The sequence below is a fragment of the Saccoglossus kowalevskii genome, chromosome 21 (genome assembly GCF_978046115.1).
Source record: "Saccoglossus kowalevskii chromosome 21, keSacKowa6.1, whole genome shotgun sequence".
In the NCBI taxonomy this organism is placed as follows: Eukaryota; Metazoa; Hemichordata; class Enteropneusta; family Harrimaniidae; genus Saccoglossus; species Saccoglossus kowalevskii.
Window position 1 is genome coordinate 5,830,884 of NC_140661.1, and position 20,886 is coordinate 5,851,769.

General features: G+C 37.3%; 1 protein-coding gene across 2 annotated transcripts in view; it reads left to right on the forward strand.

Annotated features, from left to right (window-relative positions):
• The window catches only part of LOC144349580 (uncharacterized), a 57,993-nt gene that overhangs the window by 14,733 nt on the left and 22,374 nt on the right, over positions 1–20,886 (forward strand). Inside the window, exons 3-4 of one of the 2 annotated variants that reach the window (XM_085494994.1) lie at positions 7,038–7,285; positions 7,599–7,677. In XM_085494994.1, the coding sequence (XP_085351120.1) occupies positions 7,038–7,285; positions 7,599–7,677 (327 nt within the window). The remainder of the gene's footprint in view (positions 1–7,037; positions 7,286–7,598; positions 7,678–20,886) is intronic. The other variant, XM_085494995.1, reaches the window with a different exon arrangement.

Here is a 20,886-nt window from a genome sequence, read left to right on the forward strand (position 1 = left end):
GCACCCAAGTTCAGCCATCATAGAAGTAGAGTCATGTCTGCCATTCAGGGTATTGTGTATTTTCACTGAATAAAATTATACAGATGCAGTTAATTTTCAGTGTCTTTTTGATATTCAATTTAGCATCTCTATTCAAACTTATTTTGTCTATTTTTACACCTCACTAGAACACAACTCATCATAATGTATGAAATAAACATTGACCAATATATTGAACCTCAAATCATATCTGTCCAATAATGTTAGAAATACGATTCTTAATACCACTGTTAGTCTTTATTTCAACTGAATCTCAAAACAGGGACAGATTCAATGGTGACAGATATGTGGTTAAAATACAGAATATGCCACAGCTGGGATGAAGATCAGGTCAGTTGAGTGATTGTCAGTCGTCGTTGGTGTCCGTACCAACTTTTTCGACTTCTTCTTGAAAACTACAAACCTGATTGCTTTGATACTTGGTGTATATGTACCAGACCTATCGTAGATTTGTTCATTTCATGATGATATCTTTAATTCTCTAAAAGTGATATTTTCGACTTCTTATTGAAAACAGCGAGTTTGGTTGCGTTGATACTATACATATAGGTACCTCAGGTAAACTTCTCTCAGATTTGTTAATTTTCAATTCCCTAATTTAAATTTAATTTAAAACCGATATTTTTGACTTCTTGTTGAAAACCACAAGTCCAATTGCTTTGAGTTTGTTACCGAAGTGTCTAAATTTATTTCCAAATCACAGTATGGTTTACAAATCATGGACAAAGTGATCAATAGTTTCACTATGTTATTTAATAGGATTCTAATCTTTTCTGTATATTTTACTAGATCACTGGCCTGTAATCAGTGGATGTTACAGACATTTAAATTGACTATTAACATCTACTGAGGTTTACTATCAATATTGTGGTACAGCAGATATCAATGATATATAATTGTGGGTCTAATGTCACTGTTTTATCAAATAGCTCAAGGTTTCCGAATACACTATATCATAGTTTCACAAAATTTAAACTTCCTGTGAGTCATTTATTCTATTCTGTGACTTCTATATTATACTACTTTGTGAGTCATTTATTCTATTCTGTGACTTCTATATTATACTACTTTGTGAGTCATTTATTCTATTCTGTGACTTCTATATTATACTACTTTGTGAGTCATTTATTCTATTCTGTGACTTCTATATTATACTACTTTGTGAGTCATTTATTCTATTCTGTGACTTCTATATTATACTACTTTGTGAGTCATTTATTCTATTCTGTGACTTCTATATTATACTACTTTGTAAGTCATTTATTCTATTCTGTGACTTCTATATTATACTACTTTGTGAGTCATTTATTCTACTATTCTGTGAATTTTATATTCTACTATTCTGTGAGTCATTTATTCTATTCTGTGACTTCTATATTATACTACTTTGTGAGTCATTTATTCTACTATTCTGTGAATTTTATATTCTACTATTCTGTGAGTCATTTATTCTATTCTGTGACTTCTATATTATACTACTTTGTGAGTCATTTATTCTACTATTCTGTGAATTTTATATTCTACTATTCTGTGAGTCATTTATTCTATTCTGTGACTTCTATATTATACTACTTTGTGAGTCATTTATTCTACTATTCTGTGACTTCTATATTATACTACTTTGTGAGTCATTTATTCTATTCTGTGAATTTTATATTCTACTATTCTGTGAGTCATTTATTCTATTCTGTGACTTCTATATTATACTACTTTGTGAGTCATTTATTCTACTATTCTGTGACTTCTATATTATACTACTTTGTGAGTCATTTATTCTACTATTCTGTGGATTTTATATTCTACTTTTCTGTGAGTCATTTATTCTACTATTCTGTGGATTTTATATTCTACTTTTCTGTGAGTCATTTATTCTATTCTGTGACTTCTATATTATACTACTTTGTGAGTCATTTATTCTACTATTCTGTGGATTTTATATTCTACTTTTCTGTGAGTCATTCATTCTACTATTCTGTGGATTTTATATTCTACTTTTCTGTGAGTCGATTTAATAATTTTGTTAATTATTTTTTAATTTAGTGTTAGTACAATATGTAATATGTTAATTTATAGGTTTTTCCAATTACAATATATGGGTTTGAATCAGTAATTTTATTTGTATCGTTATATCACCCACTATAATACAGACTACTAATTTCCTGGAAAATGCAAGTGAAATTAGATTGGTATGTTAATTCCATGAAATGATGAGACATATAGATTAGACTACAATATTACAACAGTTGTAACAATGAATGTTAGTAGATATATGTTACAGGGTTCCAGCTGCAAACTTACTAAAGGTTAAATCAGCTGGAACAGAGCTGATTTGTGTTTTATTAGAAACAGGTGTTATAATTTACTGTGTTTATTCTTATTTTTTTTTTTTTGAATCTCGGGCAAACAATCATAATTTAAAGAGATGAACCAATTAATATATCTTATAGTTCTAGATCAAAAATTGAAGAATTTATTAAAAATACATGCAATTTACAGTGACCTTCTTCTTAACCTTTCAAAAATAAAACTTTACATTTGATGTTCTTATCAAATTTGTACAGTCTGTGGTCTTTAAAATGATATGCAATTATTGAAAATGAGTTATTCTATAGCAGACATTCAAGATTTGTTATGTGGCCTTGAAATTTGTTTCTGTTTATTTCATTTTTCAAAATGATTTATGCTCTTAGGTTTTTGTGTTTTTTAGTTTTCAGAATTTCAGAATGTATTTTTTTAATACAACTAAGTGCTAGTCATGAATAACAATAAAAAAAAGGTGGAATGACCATAGCTAATCTGCATAAAAATAAATAATTTTAAGCATATTCCTATACAACATTTTGATTTCCCAAAAAAATGGGTAGGTAGGGTTAACAGAAACATAATTTTGTAGTCTAAATAGGTAAAAAAAATGAATGAATGCTTTCATTACTCATATTTAGTAGGAGTAAAATTCATGACATGACTTGATGACTAACTATGACTTGCTAAAAAATGTGTTCAACCTAGAGAGGAGAGCTTGTGTTACTAGATGTGTTAGTAAATTTCAATGAAATCAATTACCAGAAACAAAAAATATATTTCATTTGGCCTTAGTCCAGTGATATCATAAATGTGCTAACACATGTTGTATCTGGTTCATCAGTGTTTTACTTGCTCATTTCTCATTCTCATTCACTCAACACACAGCATATTTATAGGATTTTGTAAAAATAATAATAATATATAACTTGTTAAATAAATATATATTGTGAAATTCTCCAAAAAACCATTAACAGTCAGATCACATTTTTGATAAGTCATACTATCATTATTTCCCAATGAATTATTAAACATAAAAAATCAGACAATGATATCGATCAAACATCGGACATCTGCTAGTATCATTTAGTGGATTTAATTGTCACCACATTGTAGTTGTGTGTATGTCTAGTGTAAATACTAAAAATAGACAATCACTGTACTATATTATTAGGTCTTATTTATAGTGAATGGCTACCATGACAACACATGATTTTCAATACATGTACACTTATATGTTTTTTTGGCAGAATTATTATAAGGCACAGGAAAAATGGAATTTAAAAAATATTTGAAGAATATTGTAATGGCCATATTGTGTGAAATAGTTATATCTGGATTCTCTCTGAGGTATTACGGAATAAGGCCCCAACCCAATAGAACCAATTTAGCATAATAATAAATACAATGGAAGTAATTAACATATTCTGTTATGTAAATTCGACGATCATCTATGATATTTTCCCGGAGAGAACAGCTGTATATTGTGTTTAAACTGATTACTACTGCAACAGTATACTGGTAATTTTCACTACTTAATTGCTACATTGATGATGAAATTATGTAATATGTCATTAAATTTATTATTTTGATTAAATAGTTAACTGTTGATTATTGTATAAACATTTTGATGGATGAGAAGCAGATAAAAAGATGGATTCAATCTTAAGATTTGATTGTCTTAACTCACAGTACACAGTCCAGGTCATCTACTCAAAGTACACAGTCCAGGTCATCTACTCATAGTACACAGTCCAGGTCATCTACTCATAGTACACAGTCCAGGTCATCTACTCATAGTACACAGTCCAGGTCATCTACTCATAGTACACAGTCCAGGTCATCTACTCATAGTACACAGTCCAGGTCATCTACTCATAGTACACATTCCAGATCATCTACTCACAGTACACAGTCCAGGTCATCTGCTCACAGTACACAGTCCAGGTCATCTACTCATAGTACACAGTCCAGGTCATCTACTCATAGTACACATTCCAGATCATCTACTTACAGTACACAGTCCAGGTCATCTGCTCACAGTACACAGTCCAGGTCATCTACTCATAGTACACAGTCCAGGTCATCTACTCATAGTACACAGTCCAGGTCATCTACTCACAGTACACAGTCCAGGTCATCTACTCATAGTACACAGTCCAGGTCATCTACTCATAGTACACAGTCCAGGTCATCTACTCATAGTACACAGTCCAGGTCATCTACTCATAGTACACATTCCAGATCATCTACTCACAGTACACAGTCCAGGTCATCTGCTCACAGTACACAGTCCAGGTCATCTACTCATAGTACACAGTCCAGGTCATCTACTCATAGTACACATTCCAGATCATCTACTCACAGTACACAGTCCAGGTCATCTGCTCACAGTACACAGTCCAGGTCATCTACTCATAGTACACAGTCCAGGTCATCTACTCATAGTACACAGTCCAGGTCATCTACTCATAGTACACAGTCCAGGTCATCTACTCATAGTACACATTCCAGATCATCTACTCACAGTACACAGTCCAGGTCATCTGCTCACAGTACACAGTCCAGGTCATCTACTCATAGTACACAGTCCAGGTCATCTACTCATAGTACACATTCCAGATCATCTACTCACAGTACACAGTCCAGGTCATCTGCTCACAGTACACAGTCCAGGTCATCTACTCACAGTACACAGTCCAGGTCATCTACTCATAGTACACAGTCCAGGTCATCTACTCACAGTACACAGTCCAGGTCATCTACTCACAGTACACAGTCCAGGTCATCTACTCATAGTACACAGTCCAGGTCATTTACTCATAGTACACAGTCCAGGTCATCTACTCATAGTACACAGTCCAGGTCATCTGCTCACAGTACACAGTCCAGGTCATCTACTGATCAAATTGCTTAATATCTGTTTGTTATCTGACATCCTGTAGATATTTTGTGACTGACTTGTTTTTTTTAGTACATTATCTTGTAGTTTGGGCTTCATAGAATATTAATGAAAATATCACAAAAAAAGAAAGAAATGCGCATTTCTGAATAGTAAATAGAGTGAACAAAAATATCTAATATCTGTATACAAATATTCCATTTTCAATAATGAGTGTTCGCAGCATATACCTGGCAGTGATTGTACACCAATCACAAGCCCATCTGGCATGACAGGTGCTGCAATATTCGTTTTAGAGGTTACTTGAATCCAGCACTCATTGTAGTTGATGGGTGTCAATCTTTGTTCTACTTTGCTTATAATCCCACATACCACAGCTTTAAATTTGTAATATCAACAGTTTCAGTAAATCCTGTTTTAACATTGTACCAACTGTGCAGTTTACACTAAGGGGATTGGGCCAGTATTCTGTTCACAGACAAGTCTGAGCACTGGGCACTTGACAGAATAAAGGAAAGTGGCTGCCCAGCCAATCCAATCATTTTGTTTGGAAAAGAATGAGGTTTATTTCAAAATAGTTGGGTTTATAAATATTTATATAAAGTTTAAACATACATTTGTTAATTTCACAGTGGCACATATTTACCATTCTAATGATTGTTTAACAAGATCAACATACTTTATAATCCAGCATCCCAAAACTTATCATGTCACATCATTATGTGATTTAAATATGTTAGCGACTAGAATTCAACAAATCACAGTCGATAGTTATCTAACTAGAGTTCTCAGAGATATTGCTCTTTTTTATATTCACGTCAATCCCACAGAAATGCTACTATGAAAGGCCTTGTTAACTGACAACTTAAAAGTTGTAACATGGCGAAGTGTTGTGTTATGAATGCCACAACAATTCATGTTAAGTTTCTCAAAATCCCAAATAAAAAAATCATGTAGCATTTCTGTGGGGTTGACATACTAGAATGAATGGGTTCAATTATCAGTGTTCACTGATGACATCATTTGACTGGTGCCAGGCAAATGACGCCAGGCAAAACAGAAATTTGTCGTCTGCTTCACAGCCCGTTTTATACCCGATATTTAGGGCATTTCACAGCACATACAAGTTGTTTGTATTGACAGAATTCATTCATAGATCTCAGATTTCATGTACAAAGTGTCAAAAGCCACACCTCTGCTCCCCTTTAAGCATTTATTATCATCTAAAAGTTGACAAGAAAGCATTTTTTAAACTGACAAATCTTCAAAATTACTATCAATCACAAGTTCCAATCAAAATTTTAATTCAAACTGTTAAAACTTTTAACAAACTTTTAAAAGCAGCTGTATGATGTTACCTCATTCAGACTAACACTATGATAACTATATCATTAGCAAATAATGGGGGAGCCATTTCAACTATAATTTTCGTTACACATTGGTGTAATCCCAGGGATTACAAATCAGCACTTTAATGATGAATTAAAATATGTATCGTGCACTCAATGGAATATTTAGATAAACCTTAAATACAAATTGATATTCTATTAAGGCTTGTACTAAAATTGAACTCCTCAGATGCCCTTTGAAAAACCTGAAATTTATTCAACACAATAAGTCATGCACCTAAAATGGTACAAAAAAAAGTTAAATGGCATTATATTCAGTTTTAAGTGAATTGCATTGTCAAATGGCAACAATAACAGATTATCATGATTTATTATTTTGCAATAATTTATATATAAATGTTTTTCTTTTCCGAAAATTCTTGACAATTGCATATACACCACCACAGCAGCAAGGCTACCCTCCACAGCAAGGCTACCCTCCACAGCAAGGATACCCTCCACAGCAAGGATACCCTCCACAGCAAGGATACCCTCCGCAGCAGGGCTATCCTCCACAGCAAGGTTACCCACCACAGCAAGGATACCCACCACAAGGATATGCCCAGCCTCAGCCAGCAGGTTATGCTCAAACAAGTAATACCGTTGTTGTAGCCGGGGCTCCCCCACCCCAGACAACTATTATCACCACTCAGAGGTCAGTAATGGCAATGTATACATTTATATACCGTACTTGTCCGGCTTTACATGGATGTATATTACGTGGTGACGCTTAGCCAAGCATCCCTCTTCAAAAAAGTATGCACATTACAATTTTAGTTCACCATGTGCCAGATTGAGAGAAATATTACATCGCTTACAAAATTTTGATATCACACATTTACAATACATATGTTATATATAATATCACTACGAATAACACTTGCTTGCCAATTAAAACCTCTAATAATGATTTGTGCTGGAAATAAAGGTATCAAAGTTATAGTTTTTTGTGTATTTGTTTCTTGCAGGAGAAGAGGTGTGAACCATTGCTTGCATTGTGTTATCTCAATTTTCTTCTTTCCATGGATTTTCGTTTGGATTTTCTTGGTAAGCTCCAATCATATTATATACTAATCAGGTCGTGTGTGCATACTGAGCCAGAGCTAAGGAGTATATTAGTATCTCAGCTAGTGTAGTACTGTGTATGTCTGGTATCTCAGCTAGTGTAGTACTGTGTATGTCTGGTATCTCAGCTAGTGTAGTACTGTGTATATCTGATATCTCAGCTAGTGTATAATACTGTGTATGTCTGATATCTCAGCTAGTGTAGTACTGTGTATGTCTGATATCTCAGCTAGTGTATAATACTGTGTATGTCTGATATCTCAGCTAGTGTAGTACTGTGTATGTCTGGTATCTCAGCTAGTGTAGTACTGTGTATGTCTGATATCTCAGCTAGTGTATAATACTGTGTATGTCTGATATCTCAGCTAGTGTAGTACTGTGTATGTCTGATATCTCAGCTAGTGTAGTACTGTGTATGTCTGATATCTCAGCTAGTGTATAATACTGTGTATGTCTGATATCTCAGCTAGTGTAGTACTGTGTATGTCTGATATCTCAGCTAGTGTAGTACTGTGTATATCTGGTATCTCAGCTAGTGTAGTACTGTGTATGTCTGGTATCTCAGCTAGTGTAGTACAGTGTATGTGTGATATCTCATCTGGTGTAGTACTGTGTATGTCTGGTATCTCTGCTAGTGTAATACTGTGTATGTCTGATATCTCAGCTAGTGTAATACTGTGTATGCCTGGTATCTCAGCTAGTGTAGTACTGTGTATGTCTGATATCTCAGCTAGTGTAATACTGTGTATGTCTGATATCTCAGCTAGTGTAGTACTGTGTATGTCTGATATCTCAGCTAGTGTAATACTGTGTATGTCTGATATCTCAGCTAGTGTAGTACTGTGTATGTCTGGTATATCAGCTAGTGTAATACTGTGTATGTCTGATATCTCAGCTAGTGTAATACTGTGTATGCCTGGTATCTCAGCTAGTGTAGTACTGTGTATGTCTGGTATCTCAGCTAGTGTAATACTGTGTATGTCTGATATCTCAGCTAGTGTAGTACTGTGTATATCTGGTATCTCAGCTAGTGTAGTACTGTGTATGTCTGATATCTCAGCTAGTGTAATACTGTGTATATCTGGTATCTCAGCTAGTGTAGTACTGTGTATATCTGGTATCTCAGCTAGTGTAGTACTGTGTATGTCTGATATCTCAGCTAGTGTAGTACTGTGTTTATCTGGTATCTCAGCTAGTGTAGTACTGTGTATATCTGGTATCTCAGCTAGTGTAGTACTGTGTATGTCTGATATCTCAGCTAGTGTAGTACTGTGTATGTCTGGTATCTCAGCTAGTGTAGTACTGTGTATGTCTGGTATCTCAGCTAGTGTAGTACTGTGTATGTCTGATATCTCAGCTAATGTAGTGCTGTGTATGTCTGGTATCTCAGTTAGTGTAGTACTGTGTATGTCTGATATCTCAGCTAGTGTAGTACTGTGTATATCTGGTATCTCAGCTAGTGTAGTACTGTGTATGTCTGATATCTCAGCTAGTGTAGTACTGTGTATGTCTGGTATCTCAGCTAGTGTAGTACTGTGTATGTCTGATATCTCAGCTAGTGTAGTACTGTGTATGTCTGATATCTCAGCTAGTGTAGTACTGTGTATATCTGATATCTCAGCTAGTGTATAATACTGTGTATGTCTGATATCTCAGCTAGTGTAGTACTGTGTATGTCTGGTATCTCAGCTAGTGTAGTACTGTGTATGTCTGATATCTCAGCTAGTGTAATACTGTGTATGTCTGATATCTCAGCTAGTGTAGTACTGTGTATATCTGGTATCTCAGCTAGTGTAGTACTGTGTATGTCTGATATCTCAGCTAGTGTAGTACTGTGTATGTCTGGTATCTCAGCTAGTGTAGTACTGTGTATGTCTGATATCTCAGCTAGTGTAGTACTGTGTATGTCTGATATCTCAGCTAGTGTAGTACTGTGTATATCTGATATCTCAGCTAGTGTATAATACTGTGTATGTCTGATATCTCAGCTAGTGTAGTACTGTGTATATCTGGTATCTCAGCTAGTGTAGTGCTGTGTATGTCTGGTATATCAGCTAGTGCAGTACTGTGTATGTCTGATATCTCAGCTAGTGTAGTACTGTGTATATCTGGTATCTCAGCTAGTGTAGTACTGTGTATGTCTGATATCTCAGCTAGTGTAGTACTGTGTATGTCTGGTATCTCAGCTAGTGTAGTACTGTGTATGTCTGATATCTCAGCTAGTGTAGTACTGTGTATGTCTGATATCTCAGCTAGTGTAGTACTGTGTATGTCTGATATGTCAGCTAGTGTAGTACTGTGTATGTCTGGTATCTCAGCGAGTGTAGTACTGTGTATGTCTGGTATCTCAGCTAGTGTAGTACTGTGTATGTCTGATATCTCAGCTAGTGTAATACTGTGTATGTCTGGTATCTCAGCTAGTGTAGTACTGTGTATGTCTGGTATCTCAGCTAGTGTAGTACTGTGTATGTCTGATATCTCAGCTAGTGTAGTACTGTGTATGTCTGATATCTCAGCTAGTGTAGTACTGTGTATGTCTGATATCTCTGCTAGTGTAATACTGTGTATGTCTGATATCTCAGCTAGTGTAGTACTGTGTATGTCTGGTATATCAGCTAGTGCAGTACTGTGTATGTCTGGTATCTCAGCTAGTGTAGTACTGTGTATGTCTGGTATCTCAGCTAGTGTAGTACTGTGTATATCTGGTATCTCAGCTAGTGTAGTACTGTGTATGTCTGATATCTCAGCTAGTGTAATACTGTGTATGTCTGGTATCTCAGCTAGTGTAGTACTGTGTATGTCTGGTATCTCAGCTAGTGAAGTACTGTGTATGTCTGGTATCTCAGCTAGTGTAGTACTGTGTATGTCTGGTATCTCAGCTAATGTAGTACTGTGTATGTCTGGTATCTCAGCTTGTGTAGTACTGTGTATGTCTGGTATCTCAGCTAGTGTAGTACTGTGTATGTCTGATATCTCTGCTTGTGTAGTACTGTGTATGTCTGGTATCTCATCTAGTGTAATACTGTGTATGCCTGGTATCTCAGCTAGTGTAGTACTGTGTATGTCTGGTATCTCAGCTAGTGTAGTACTGTGTATATCTGGTATCTCAGCTAGTGTAGTACTGTGTATGTCTGGTATCTCAGCTAGTGTAGTACTGTGTATATCTGGTATCTCAGCTAGTGTAGTACTGTGTATATATGGTATCTCAGCTAGTGTAGTACTGTGTATGTCTGATATCTCAGCTAGTGTAGTACTGTGTATATCTGGTATCTCAGCTAGTGTAGTACTGTGTATGTCTGATATCTCAGCTAGTGTAGTACTGTGTATGTCTGGTATCTCAGCTAGTGTAGTACTGTGTATGTCTGATATCTCAGCTAGTGTAGTACTGTGTATGTCTGATATCTCAGCTAGTGTAGTACTGTGTATATCTGATATCTCAGCAAGTGTATAATACTGTGTATGTCTGATATCTCAGCTAGTGTAGTACTGTGTATGTCTGGTATCTCAGATAGTGTAGTACTGTGTATGTCTGATATCTCAGCTAGTGTAATACTGTGTATGTCTGATATCTCAGCTAGTGTAGTACTGTGTATATCTGGTATCTCAGCTAGTGTAGTACTGTGTATGTCTGATATCTCAGCTAGTGTAGTACTGTGTATGTCTGGTATCTCAGCTAGTGTAGTACTGTTTATGTCTGATATCTCAGCTAGTGTAGTACTGTGTATGTCTGATATCTCAGCTAATGTAGTGCTGTGTATGTCTGGTATCTCAGTTAGTGTAGTACTGTGTATGTCTGATATCTCAGCTAGTGTAGTACTGTGTATATCTGGTATCTCAGCTAGTGTAGTACTGTGTATGTCTGATATCTCAGCTAGTGTAGTACTGTGTATGTCTGGTATCTCAGCTAGTGTAGTACTGTGTATGTCTGATATCTCAGCTAGTGTAGTACTGTGTATGTCTGATATCTCAGCTAGTGTAGTACTGTGTATATCTGATATCTCAGCTAGTGTAATACTGTGTATGTCTGATATCTCAGCTAGTGTAGTACTGTGTATGTCTGGTATATCAGCTAGTGTAATACTGTGTATGTCTGATATCTCAGCTAGTGTAATACTGTGTATGCCTGGTATCTCAGCTAGTGTAGTACTGTGTATGTCTGGTATCTCAGCTAGTGTAATACTGTGTATGTCTGATATCTCAGCTAGTGTAGTACTGTGTATATCTGGTATCTCAGCTAGTGTAGTACTGTGTATGTCTGATATCTCAGCTAGTGTAATACTGTGTATATCTGGTATCTCAGCTAGTGTAGTACTGTGTATATCTGGTATCTCAGCTAGTGTAGTACTGTGTATGTCTGATATCTCAGCTAGTGTAGTACTGTGTTTATCTGGTATCTCAGCTAGTGTAGTACTGTGTATATCTGGTATCTCAGCTAGTGTAGTACTGTGTATGTCTGATATCTCAGCTAGTGTAGTACTGTGTATGTCTGGTATCTCAGCTAGTGTAGTACTGTGTATGTCTGGTATCTCAGCTAGTGTAGTACTGTGTATGTCTGATATCTCAGCTAATGTAGTGCTGTGTATGTCTGGTATCTCAGTTAGTGTAGTACTGTGTATGTCTGATATCTCAGCTAGTGTAGTACTGTGTATATCTGGTATCTCAGCTAGTGTAGTACTGTGTATGTCTGATATCTCAGCTAGTGTAGTACTGTGTATGTCTGGTATCTCAGCTAGTGTAGTACTGTGTATGTCTGATATCTCAGCTAGTGTAGTACTGTGTATGTCTGATATCTCAGCTAGTGTAGTACTGTGTATATCTGATATCTCAGCTAGTGTATAATACTGTGTATGTCTGATATCTCAGCTAGTGTAGTACTGTGTATGTCTGGTATCTCAGCTAGTGTAGTACTGTGTATGTCTGATATCTCAGCTAGTGTAATACTGTGTATGTCTGATATCTCAGCTAGTGTAGTACTGTGTATATCTGGTATCTCAGCTAGTGTAGTACTGTGTATGTCTGATATCTCAGCTAGTATAGTACTGTGTATGTCTGGTATCTCAGCTAGTGTAGTACTGTGTATGTCTGATATCTCAGCTAGTGTAGTACTGTGTATGTCTGATATCTCAGCTAGTGTAGTACTGTGTATATCTGATATCTCAGCTAGTGTATAATACTGTGTATGTCTGATATCTCAGCTAGTGTAGTACTGTGTATATCTGGTATCTCAGCTAGTGTAGTGCTGTGTATGTCTGGTATATCAGCTAGTGCAGTACTGTGTATGTCTGATATCTCAGCTAGTGTAGTACTGTGTATATCTGGTATCTCAGCTAGTGTAGTACTGTGTATGTCTGATATCTCAGCTAGTGTAGTACTGTGTATGTCTGGTATCTCAGCTAGTGTAGTACTGTGTATGTCTGATATCTCAGCTAGTGTAGTACTGTGTATGTCTGATATCTCAGCTAGTGTAGTACTGTGTATGTCTGATATGTCAGCTAGTGTAGTACTGTGTATGTCTGGTATCTCAGCGAGTGTAGTACTGTGTATGTCTGGTATCTCAGCTAGTGTAGTACTGTGTATGTCTGATATCTCAGCTAGTGTAATACTGTGTATGTCTGGTATCTCAGCTAGTGTAGTACTGTGTATGTCTGATATCTCAGCTAGTGTAGTACTGTGTATGTCTGATATCTCAGCTAGTGTAGTACTGTGTATGTCTGGTATCTCAGCTAGTGTAGTACTGTGTATGTCTGATATCTCAGCTAGTGTAGTACTGTGTATGTCTGATATCTCAGCTAGTGTAGTACTGTGTATATCTGATATCTCAGCTAGTGTATAATACTGTGTATGTCTGATATCTCAGCTAGTGTAGTACTGTGTATACCTGGTATCTCAGCTAGTGTAGTGCTGTGTATGTCTGGTATATCAGCTAGTGCAGTACTGTGTATGTCTGATATCTCAGCTAGTGTAGTACTGTGTATATCTGGTATCTCAGCTAGTGTAGTACTGTGTATGTCTGATATCTCAGCTAGTGTAGTACTGTGTATGTCTGGTATCTCAGCTAGTGTAGTACTGTGTATGTCTGATATCTCAGCTAGTGTAGTACTGTGTATGTCTGATATCTCAGCTAGTGTAGTACTGTGTATATCTGATATCTCAGCTAGTGTATAATACTGTGTATGTCTGATATCTCAGCTAGTGTAGTACTGTGTATGTCTGGTATCTCAGCTAGTGTAGTACTGTGTATGTCTGATATCTCAGCTAGTGTAATACTGTGTATGTCTGATATCTCAGCTAGTGTAGTACTGTGTATATCTGGTATCTCAGCTAGTGTAGTACTGTGTATGTCTGATATCTCAGCTAGTGTAGTACTGTGTATGTCTGGTATCTCAGCTAGTGTAGTACTGTGTATGTCTGATATCTCAGCTAGTGTAGTACTGTGTATGTCTGATATCTCAGCTAGTGTAGTACTGTGTATATCTGATATCTCAGCTAGTGTATAATACTGTGTATGTCTGATATCTCAGCTAGTGTAATACTGTGTATGTCTGGTATCTCAGCTAGTGTAGTACTGTGTATGTCTGGTATCTCAGCTAGTGAAGTACTGTGTATGTCTGGTATCTCAGCTAGTGTAGTACTGTGTATGTCTGATATCTCAGCTAATGTAGTACTGTGTATGTCTGGTATCTCAGCTAGTGTAGTACTGTGTATGTCTGATATCTCAGCTAGTGTAGTACTGTGTATGTCTGATATCTCAGCTAGTGTAGTACTGTGTATATCTGATATCTCAGCTAGTGTATAATACTGTGTATGTCTGATATCTCAGCTAGTGTAGTACTGTGTATGTCTGGTATCTCAGCTAGTGTAGTACTGTGTATGTCTGATATCTCAGCTAGTGTAATACTGTGTATGTCTGATATCTCAGCTAGTGTAGTACTGTGTATATCTGGTATCTCAGCTAGTGTAGTACTGTGTATGTCTGATATCTCAGCTAGTGTAGTACTGTGTATGTCTGGTATCTCAGCTAGTGTAGTACTGTGTATGTCTGATATCTCAGCTAGTGTAGTACTGTGTATGTCTGATATCTCAGCTAGTGTAGTACTGTGTATATCTGATATCTCAGCTAGTGTATAATACTGTGTATGTCTGATATCTCAGCTAGTGTAGTACTGTGTATACCTGGTATCTCAGCTAGTGTAGTGCTGTGTATGTCTGGTATATCAGCTAGTGCAGTACTGTGTATGTCTGATATCTCAGCTAGTGTAGTACTGTGTATATCTGGTATCTCAGCTAGTGTAGTACTGTGTATGTCTGATATCTCAGCTAGTGTAGTACTGTGTATGTCTGGTATCTCAGCTAGTGTAGTACTGTGTATGTCTGATATCTCAGCTAGTGTAGTACTGTGTATGTCTGATATCTCAGCTAGTGTAGTACTGTGTATGTCTGATATGTCAGCTAGTGTAGTACTGTGTATGTCTGGTATCTCAGCGAGTGTAGTACTGTGTATGTCTGGTATCTCAGCTAGTGTAGTACTGTGTATGTCTGATATCTCAGCTAGTGTAATACTGTGTATGTCTGGTATCTCAGCTAGTGTAGTACTGTGTATGTCTGGTATCTCAGCTAGTGTAGTACTGTGTATGTCTGATATCTCAGCTAGTGTAGTACTGTGTATGTCTGATATCTCAGCTAGTGTAGTACTGTGTATGTCTGATATCTCTGCTAGTGTAATACTGTGTATGTCTGATATCTCAGCTAGTGTAGTACTGTGTATGTCTGGTATATCAGCTAGTGCAGTACTGTGTATGTCTGGTATCTCAGCTAGTGTAGTACTGTGTATGTCTGGTATCTCAGCTAGTGTAGTACTGTGTATATCTGGTATCTCAGCTAGTGTAGTACTGTGTATGTCTGATATCTCAGCTAGTGTAATACTGTGTATGTCTGGTATCTCAGCTAGTGTAGTACTGTGTATGTCTGGTATCTCAGCTAGTGAAGTACTGTGTATGTCTGGTATCTCAGCTAGTGTAGTACTGTGTATGTCTGGTATCTCAGCTAGTGTAGTACTGTGTATGTCTGGTATCTCAGCTTGTGTAGTACTGTGTATGTCTGGTATCTCAGCTAGTGTAGTACTGTGTATGTCTGATATCTCTGCTTGTGTAGTACTGTGTATGTCTGGTATCTCATCTAGTGTAGTACTGTGTATGTCTGATATCTCAGCTAGTGTAGTACTGTGTATATCTGGTATCTCAGCTAGTGTAGTACTGTGTATGTCTGATATCTCAGCTAGTGTAGTACTGTGTATGTCTGGTATCTCAGCTAGTGTAGTACTGTGTATGTCTGATATCTCAGCTAGTGTAGTACTGTGTATGTCTGATATCTCAGCTAGTGTAGTACTGTGTATGTCTGATATGTCAGCTAGTGTAGTACTGTGTATGTCTGGTATCTCAGCGAGTGTAGTACTGTGTATGTCTGGTATCTCAGCTAGTGTAGTACTGTGTATGTCTGATATCTCAGCTAGTGTAATACTGTGTATGTCTGGTATCTCAGCTAGTGTAGTACTGTGTATGTCTGGTATCTCAGCTAGTGTAGTACTGTGTATGTCTGATATCTCAGCTAGTGTAGTACTGTGTATGTCTGATATCTCAGCTAGTGTAGTACTGTGTATGTCTGATATCTCTGCTAGTGTAATACTGTGTATGTCTGATATCTCAGCTAGTGTAGTACTGTGTATGTCTGGTATATCAGCTAGTGCAGTACTGTGTATGTCTGGTATCTCAGCTAGTGTAGTACTGTGTATGTCTGGTATCTCAGCTAGTGTAGTACTGTGTATATCTGGTATCTCAGCTAGTGTAGTACTGTGTATGTCTGATATCTCAGCTAGTGTAATACTGTGTATGTCTGGTATCTCAGCTAGTGTAGTACTGTGTATGTCTGGTATCTCAGCTAGTGAAGTACTGTGTATGTCTGGTATCTCAGCTAGTGTAGTACTGTGTATGTCTGGTATCTCAGCTAGTGTAGTACTGTGTATGTCTGGTATCTCAGCTTGTGTAGTACTGTGTATGTCTGGTATCTCAGCTAGTGTAGTACTGTGTATGTCTGATATCTCTGCTTGTGTAGTACTGTGTATGTCTGGTATCTCATCTAGTGTAATACTGTGTATGTCTGGTATCTCAGCTAGTGTAGTACTGTGTATGTCTGGTATCTCAGCTAGTGTAGTACTGTGTATATCTGGTATCTCAGCTAGTGTAGTACTGTGTATGTCTGGTATCTCAGCTAGTGTAGTACTGTGTATATCTGGTATCTCAGCTAGTGTAGTACTGTGTATATATGGTATCTCAGCTAGTGTAGTACTGTGTATGTCTGATATCTCAGCTAGTGTAGTACTGTGTATATCTGGTATCTCAGCTAGTGTAGTACTGTGTATGTCTGATATCTCAGCTAGTGTAGTACTGTGTATGTCTGGTATCTCAGCTAGTGTAGTACTGTGTATGTCTGATATCTCAGCTAGTGTAGTACTGTGTATGTCTGATATCTCAGCTAGTGTAGTACTGTGTATATCTGATATCTCAGCTAGTGTATAATACTGTGTATGTCTGATATCTCAGCTAGTGTAGTACTGTGTATGTCTGGTATCTCAGATAGTGTAGTACTGTGTATGTCTGATATCTCAGCTAGTGTAATACTGTGTATGTCTGATATCTCAGCTAGTGTAGTACTGTGTATGTCTGGTATCTCAGCTAGTGTAGTACTGTGTATGTCTGATATCTCAGCTAGTGTAGTACTGTGTATGTCTGATATCTCAGCTAGTGTAGTACTGTGTATATCTGATATCTCAGCTAGTGTATAATACTGTGTATGTCTGATATCTCAGCTAGTGTAGTACTGTGTATGTCTGGTATCTCAGATAGTGTAGTACTGTGTATGTCTGATATCTCAGCTAGTGTAATACTGTGTATGTCTGATATCTCAGCTAGTGTAGTACTGTGTATATCTGATATCTCAGCTAGTGTATAATACTGTGTATGTCTGATATCTCAGCTAGTGTAGTACTGTGTATACCTGGTATCTCAGCTAGTGTAGTGCTGTGTATGTCTGGTATATCAGCTAGTGCAGTACTGTGTATGTCTGATATCTCAGCTAGTGTAGTACTGTGTATATCTGGTATCTCAGCTAGTGTAGTACTGTGTATGTCTGATATCTCAGCTAGTGTAGTACTGTGTATGTCTGGTATCTCAGCTAGTGTAGTACTGTGTATGTCTGATATCTCAGCTAGTGTAGTACTGTGTATGTCTGATATCTCAGCTAGTGTAGTACTGTGTATGTCTGATATGTCAGCTAGTGTAGTACTGTGTATGTCTGGTATCTCAGCGAGTGTAGTACTGTGTATGTCTGGTATCTCAGCTAGTGTAGTACTGTGTATGTCTGATATCTCAGCTAGTGTAATACTGTGTATGTCTGGTATCTCAGCTAGTGTAGTACTGTGTATGTCTGGTATCTCAGCTAGTGTAGTACTGTGTATGTCTGATATCTCAGCTAGTGTAGTACTGTGTATGTCTGATATCTCAGCTAGTGTAGTACTGTGTATGTCTGATATCTCTGCTAGTGTAATACTGTGTATGTCTGATATCTCAGCTAGTGTAGTACTGTGTATGTCTGGTATATCAGCTAGTGCAGTACTGTGTATGTCTGGTATCTCAGCTAGTGTAGTACTGTGTATGTCTGGTATCTCAGCTAGTGTAGTACTGTGTATATCTGGTATCTCAGCTAGTGTAGTACTGTGTATGTCTGATATCTCAGCTAGTGTAATACTGTGTATGTCTGGTATCTCAGCTAGTGTAGTACTGTGTATGTCTGGTATCTCAGCTAGTGAAGTACTGTGTATGTCTGGTATCTCAGCTAGTGTAGTACTGTGTATGTCTGGTATCTCAGCTAGTGTAGTACTGTGTATGTCTGGTATCTCAGATTGTGTAGTACTGTGTATGTCTGGTATCTCAGCTAGTGTAGTACTGTGTATGTCTGATATCTCTGCTTGTGTAGTACTGTGTATGTCTGGTATCTCATCTAGTGTAGTACTGTGTATGTCTGATATCTCAGCTAGTGTAGTACTGTGTATATCTGGTATCTCAGCTAGTGTAGTACTGTGTATGTCTGATATCTCAGCTAGTGTAGTACTGTGTATGTCTGGTATCTCAGCTAGTGTAGTACTGTGTATGTCTGATATCTCAGCTAGTGTAGTACTGTGTATGTCTGATATCTCAGCTAGTGTAGTACTGTGTATGTCTGATATGTCAGCTAGTGTAGTACTGTGTATGTCTGGTATCTCAGCGAGTGTAGTACTGTGTATGTCTGGTATCTCAGCTAGTGTAGTACTGTGTATGTCTGATATCTCAGCTAGTGTAATACTGTGTATGTCTGGTATCTCAGCTAGTGTAGTACTGTGTATGTCTGGTATCTCAGCTAGTGTAGTACTGTGTATGTCTGATATCTCAGCTAGTGTAGTACTGTGTATGTCTGATATCTCAGCTAGTGTAGTACTGTGTATGTCTGATATCTCTGCTAGTGTAATACTGTGTATGTCTGATATCTCAGCTAGTGTAGTACTGTGTATGTCTGGTATATCAGCTAGTGCAGTACTGTGTATGTCTGGTATCTCAGCTAGTGTAGTACTGTGTATGTCTGGTATCTCAGCTAGTGTAGTACTGTGTATATCTGGTATCTCAGCTAGTGTAGTACTGTGTATGTCTGATATCTCAGCTAGTGTAATACTGTGTATGTCTGGTATCTCAGCTAGTGTAGTACTGTGTATGTCTGGTATCTCAGCTAGTGAAGTACTGTGTATGTCTGGTATCTCAGCTAGTGTAGTACTGTGTATGTCTGGTATCTCAGCTAGTGTAGTACTGTGTATGTCTGGTATCTCAGCTTGTGTAGTACTGTGTATGTCTGGTATCTCAGCTAGTGTAGTACTGTGTATGTCTGATATCTCTGCTTGTGTAGTACTGTGTATGTCTGGTATCTCATCTAGTGTAATACTGTGTATGTCTGGTATCTCAGCTAGTGTAGTACTGTGTATGTCTGGTATCTCAGCTAGTGTAGTACTGTGTATATCTGGTATCTCAGCTAGTGTAGTACTGTGTATGTCTGGTATCTCAGCTAGTGTAGTACTGTGTATATCTGGTATCTCAGCTAGTGTAGTACTGTGTATATATGGTATCTCAGCTAGTGTAGTACTGTGTATGTCTGATATCTCAGCTAGTGTAGTACTGTGTATATCTGGTATCTCAGCTAGTGTAGTACTGTGTATGTCTGATATCTCAGCTAGTGTAGTACTGTGTATGTCTGGTATCTCAGCTAGTGTAGTACTGTGTATGTCTGATATCTCAGCTAGTGTAGTACTGTGTATGTCTGATATCTCAGCTAGTGTAGTACTGTGTATATCTGATATCTCAGCTAGTGTATAATACTGTGTATGTCTGATATCTCAGCTAGTGTAGTACTGTGTATGTCTGGTATCTCAGATAGTGTAGTACTGTGTATGTCTGATATCTCAGCTAGTGTAATACTGTGTATGTCTGATATCTCAGCTAGTGTAGTACTGTGTATATCTGGTATCTCAGCTAGTGTAGTACTGTGTATGTCTGATATCTCAGCTAGTGTAGTACTGTGTATGTCTGGTATCTCAGCTAGTGTAGTACTGTGTATGTCTGATATCTCAGCTAGTGTAGTACTGTGTATGTCTGATATCTCAGCTAGTGTAGTACTGTGTATATCTGATATCTCAGCTAGTGTATAATACTGTGTATGTCTGATATCTCAGCTAGTGTAGTACTGTGTATATCTGGTATCTCAGCTAGTGTAGTGCTGTGTATGTCTGGTATATCAGCTAGTGCAGTACTGTGTATGTCTGATATCTCAGCTAGTGTAGTACTGTGTATATCTGGTATCTCACCTAGTGTAGTACTGTGTATGTCTGATATCTCAGCTAGTGTAGTACTGTGTATGTCTGGTATCTCAGCTAGTGTAGTACTGTGTATGTCTGATATCTCAGCTAGTGTAGTACTGTGTATGTCTGATATCTCAGCTAGTGTAGTACTGTGTATGTCTGATATGTCAGCTAGTGTAGTACTGTGTATGTCTGGTATCTCAGCTAGTGTAGTACTGTGTATGTCTGGTATCTCAGCTAGTGTAGTACTGGGTATGTCT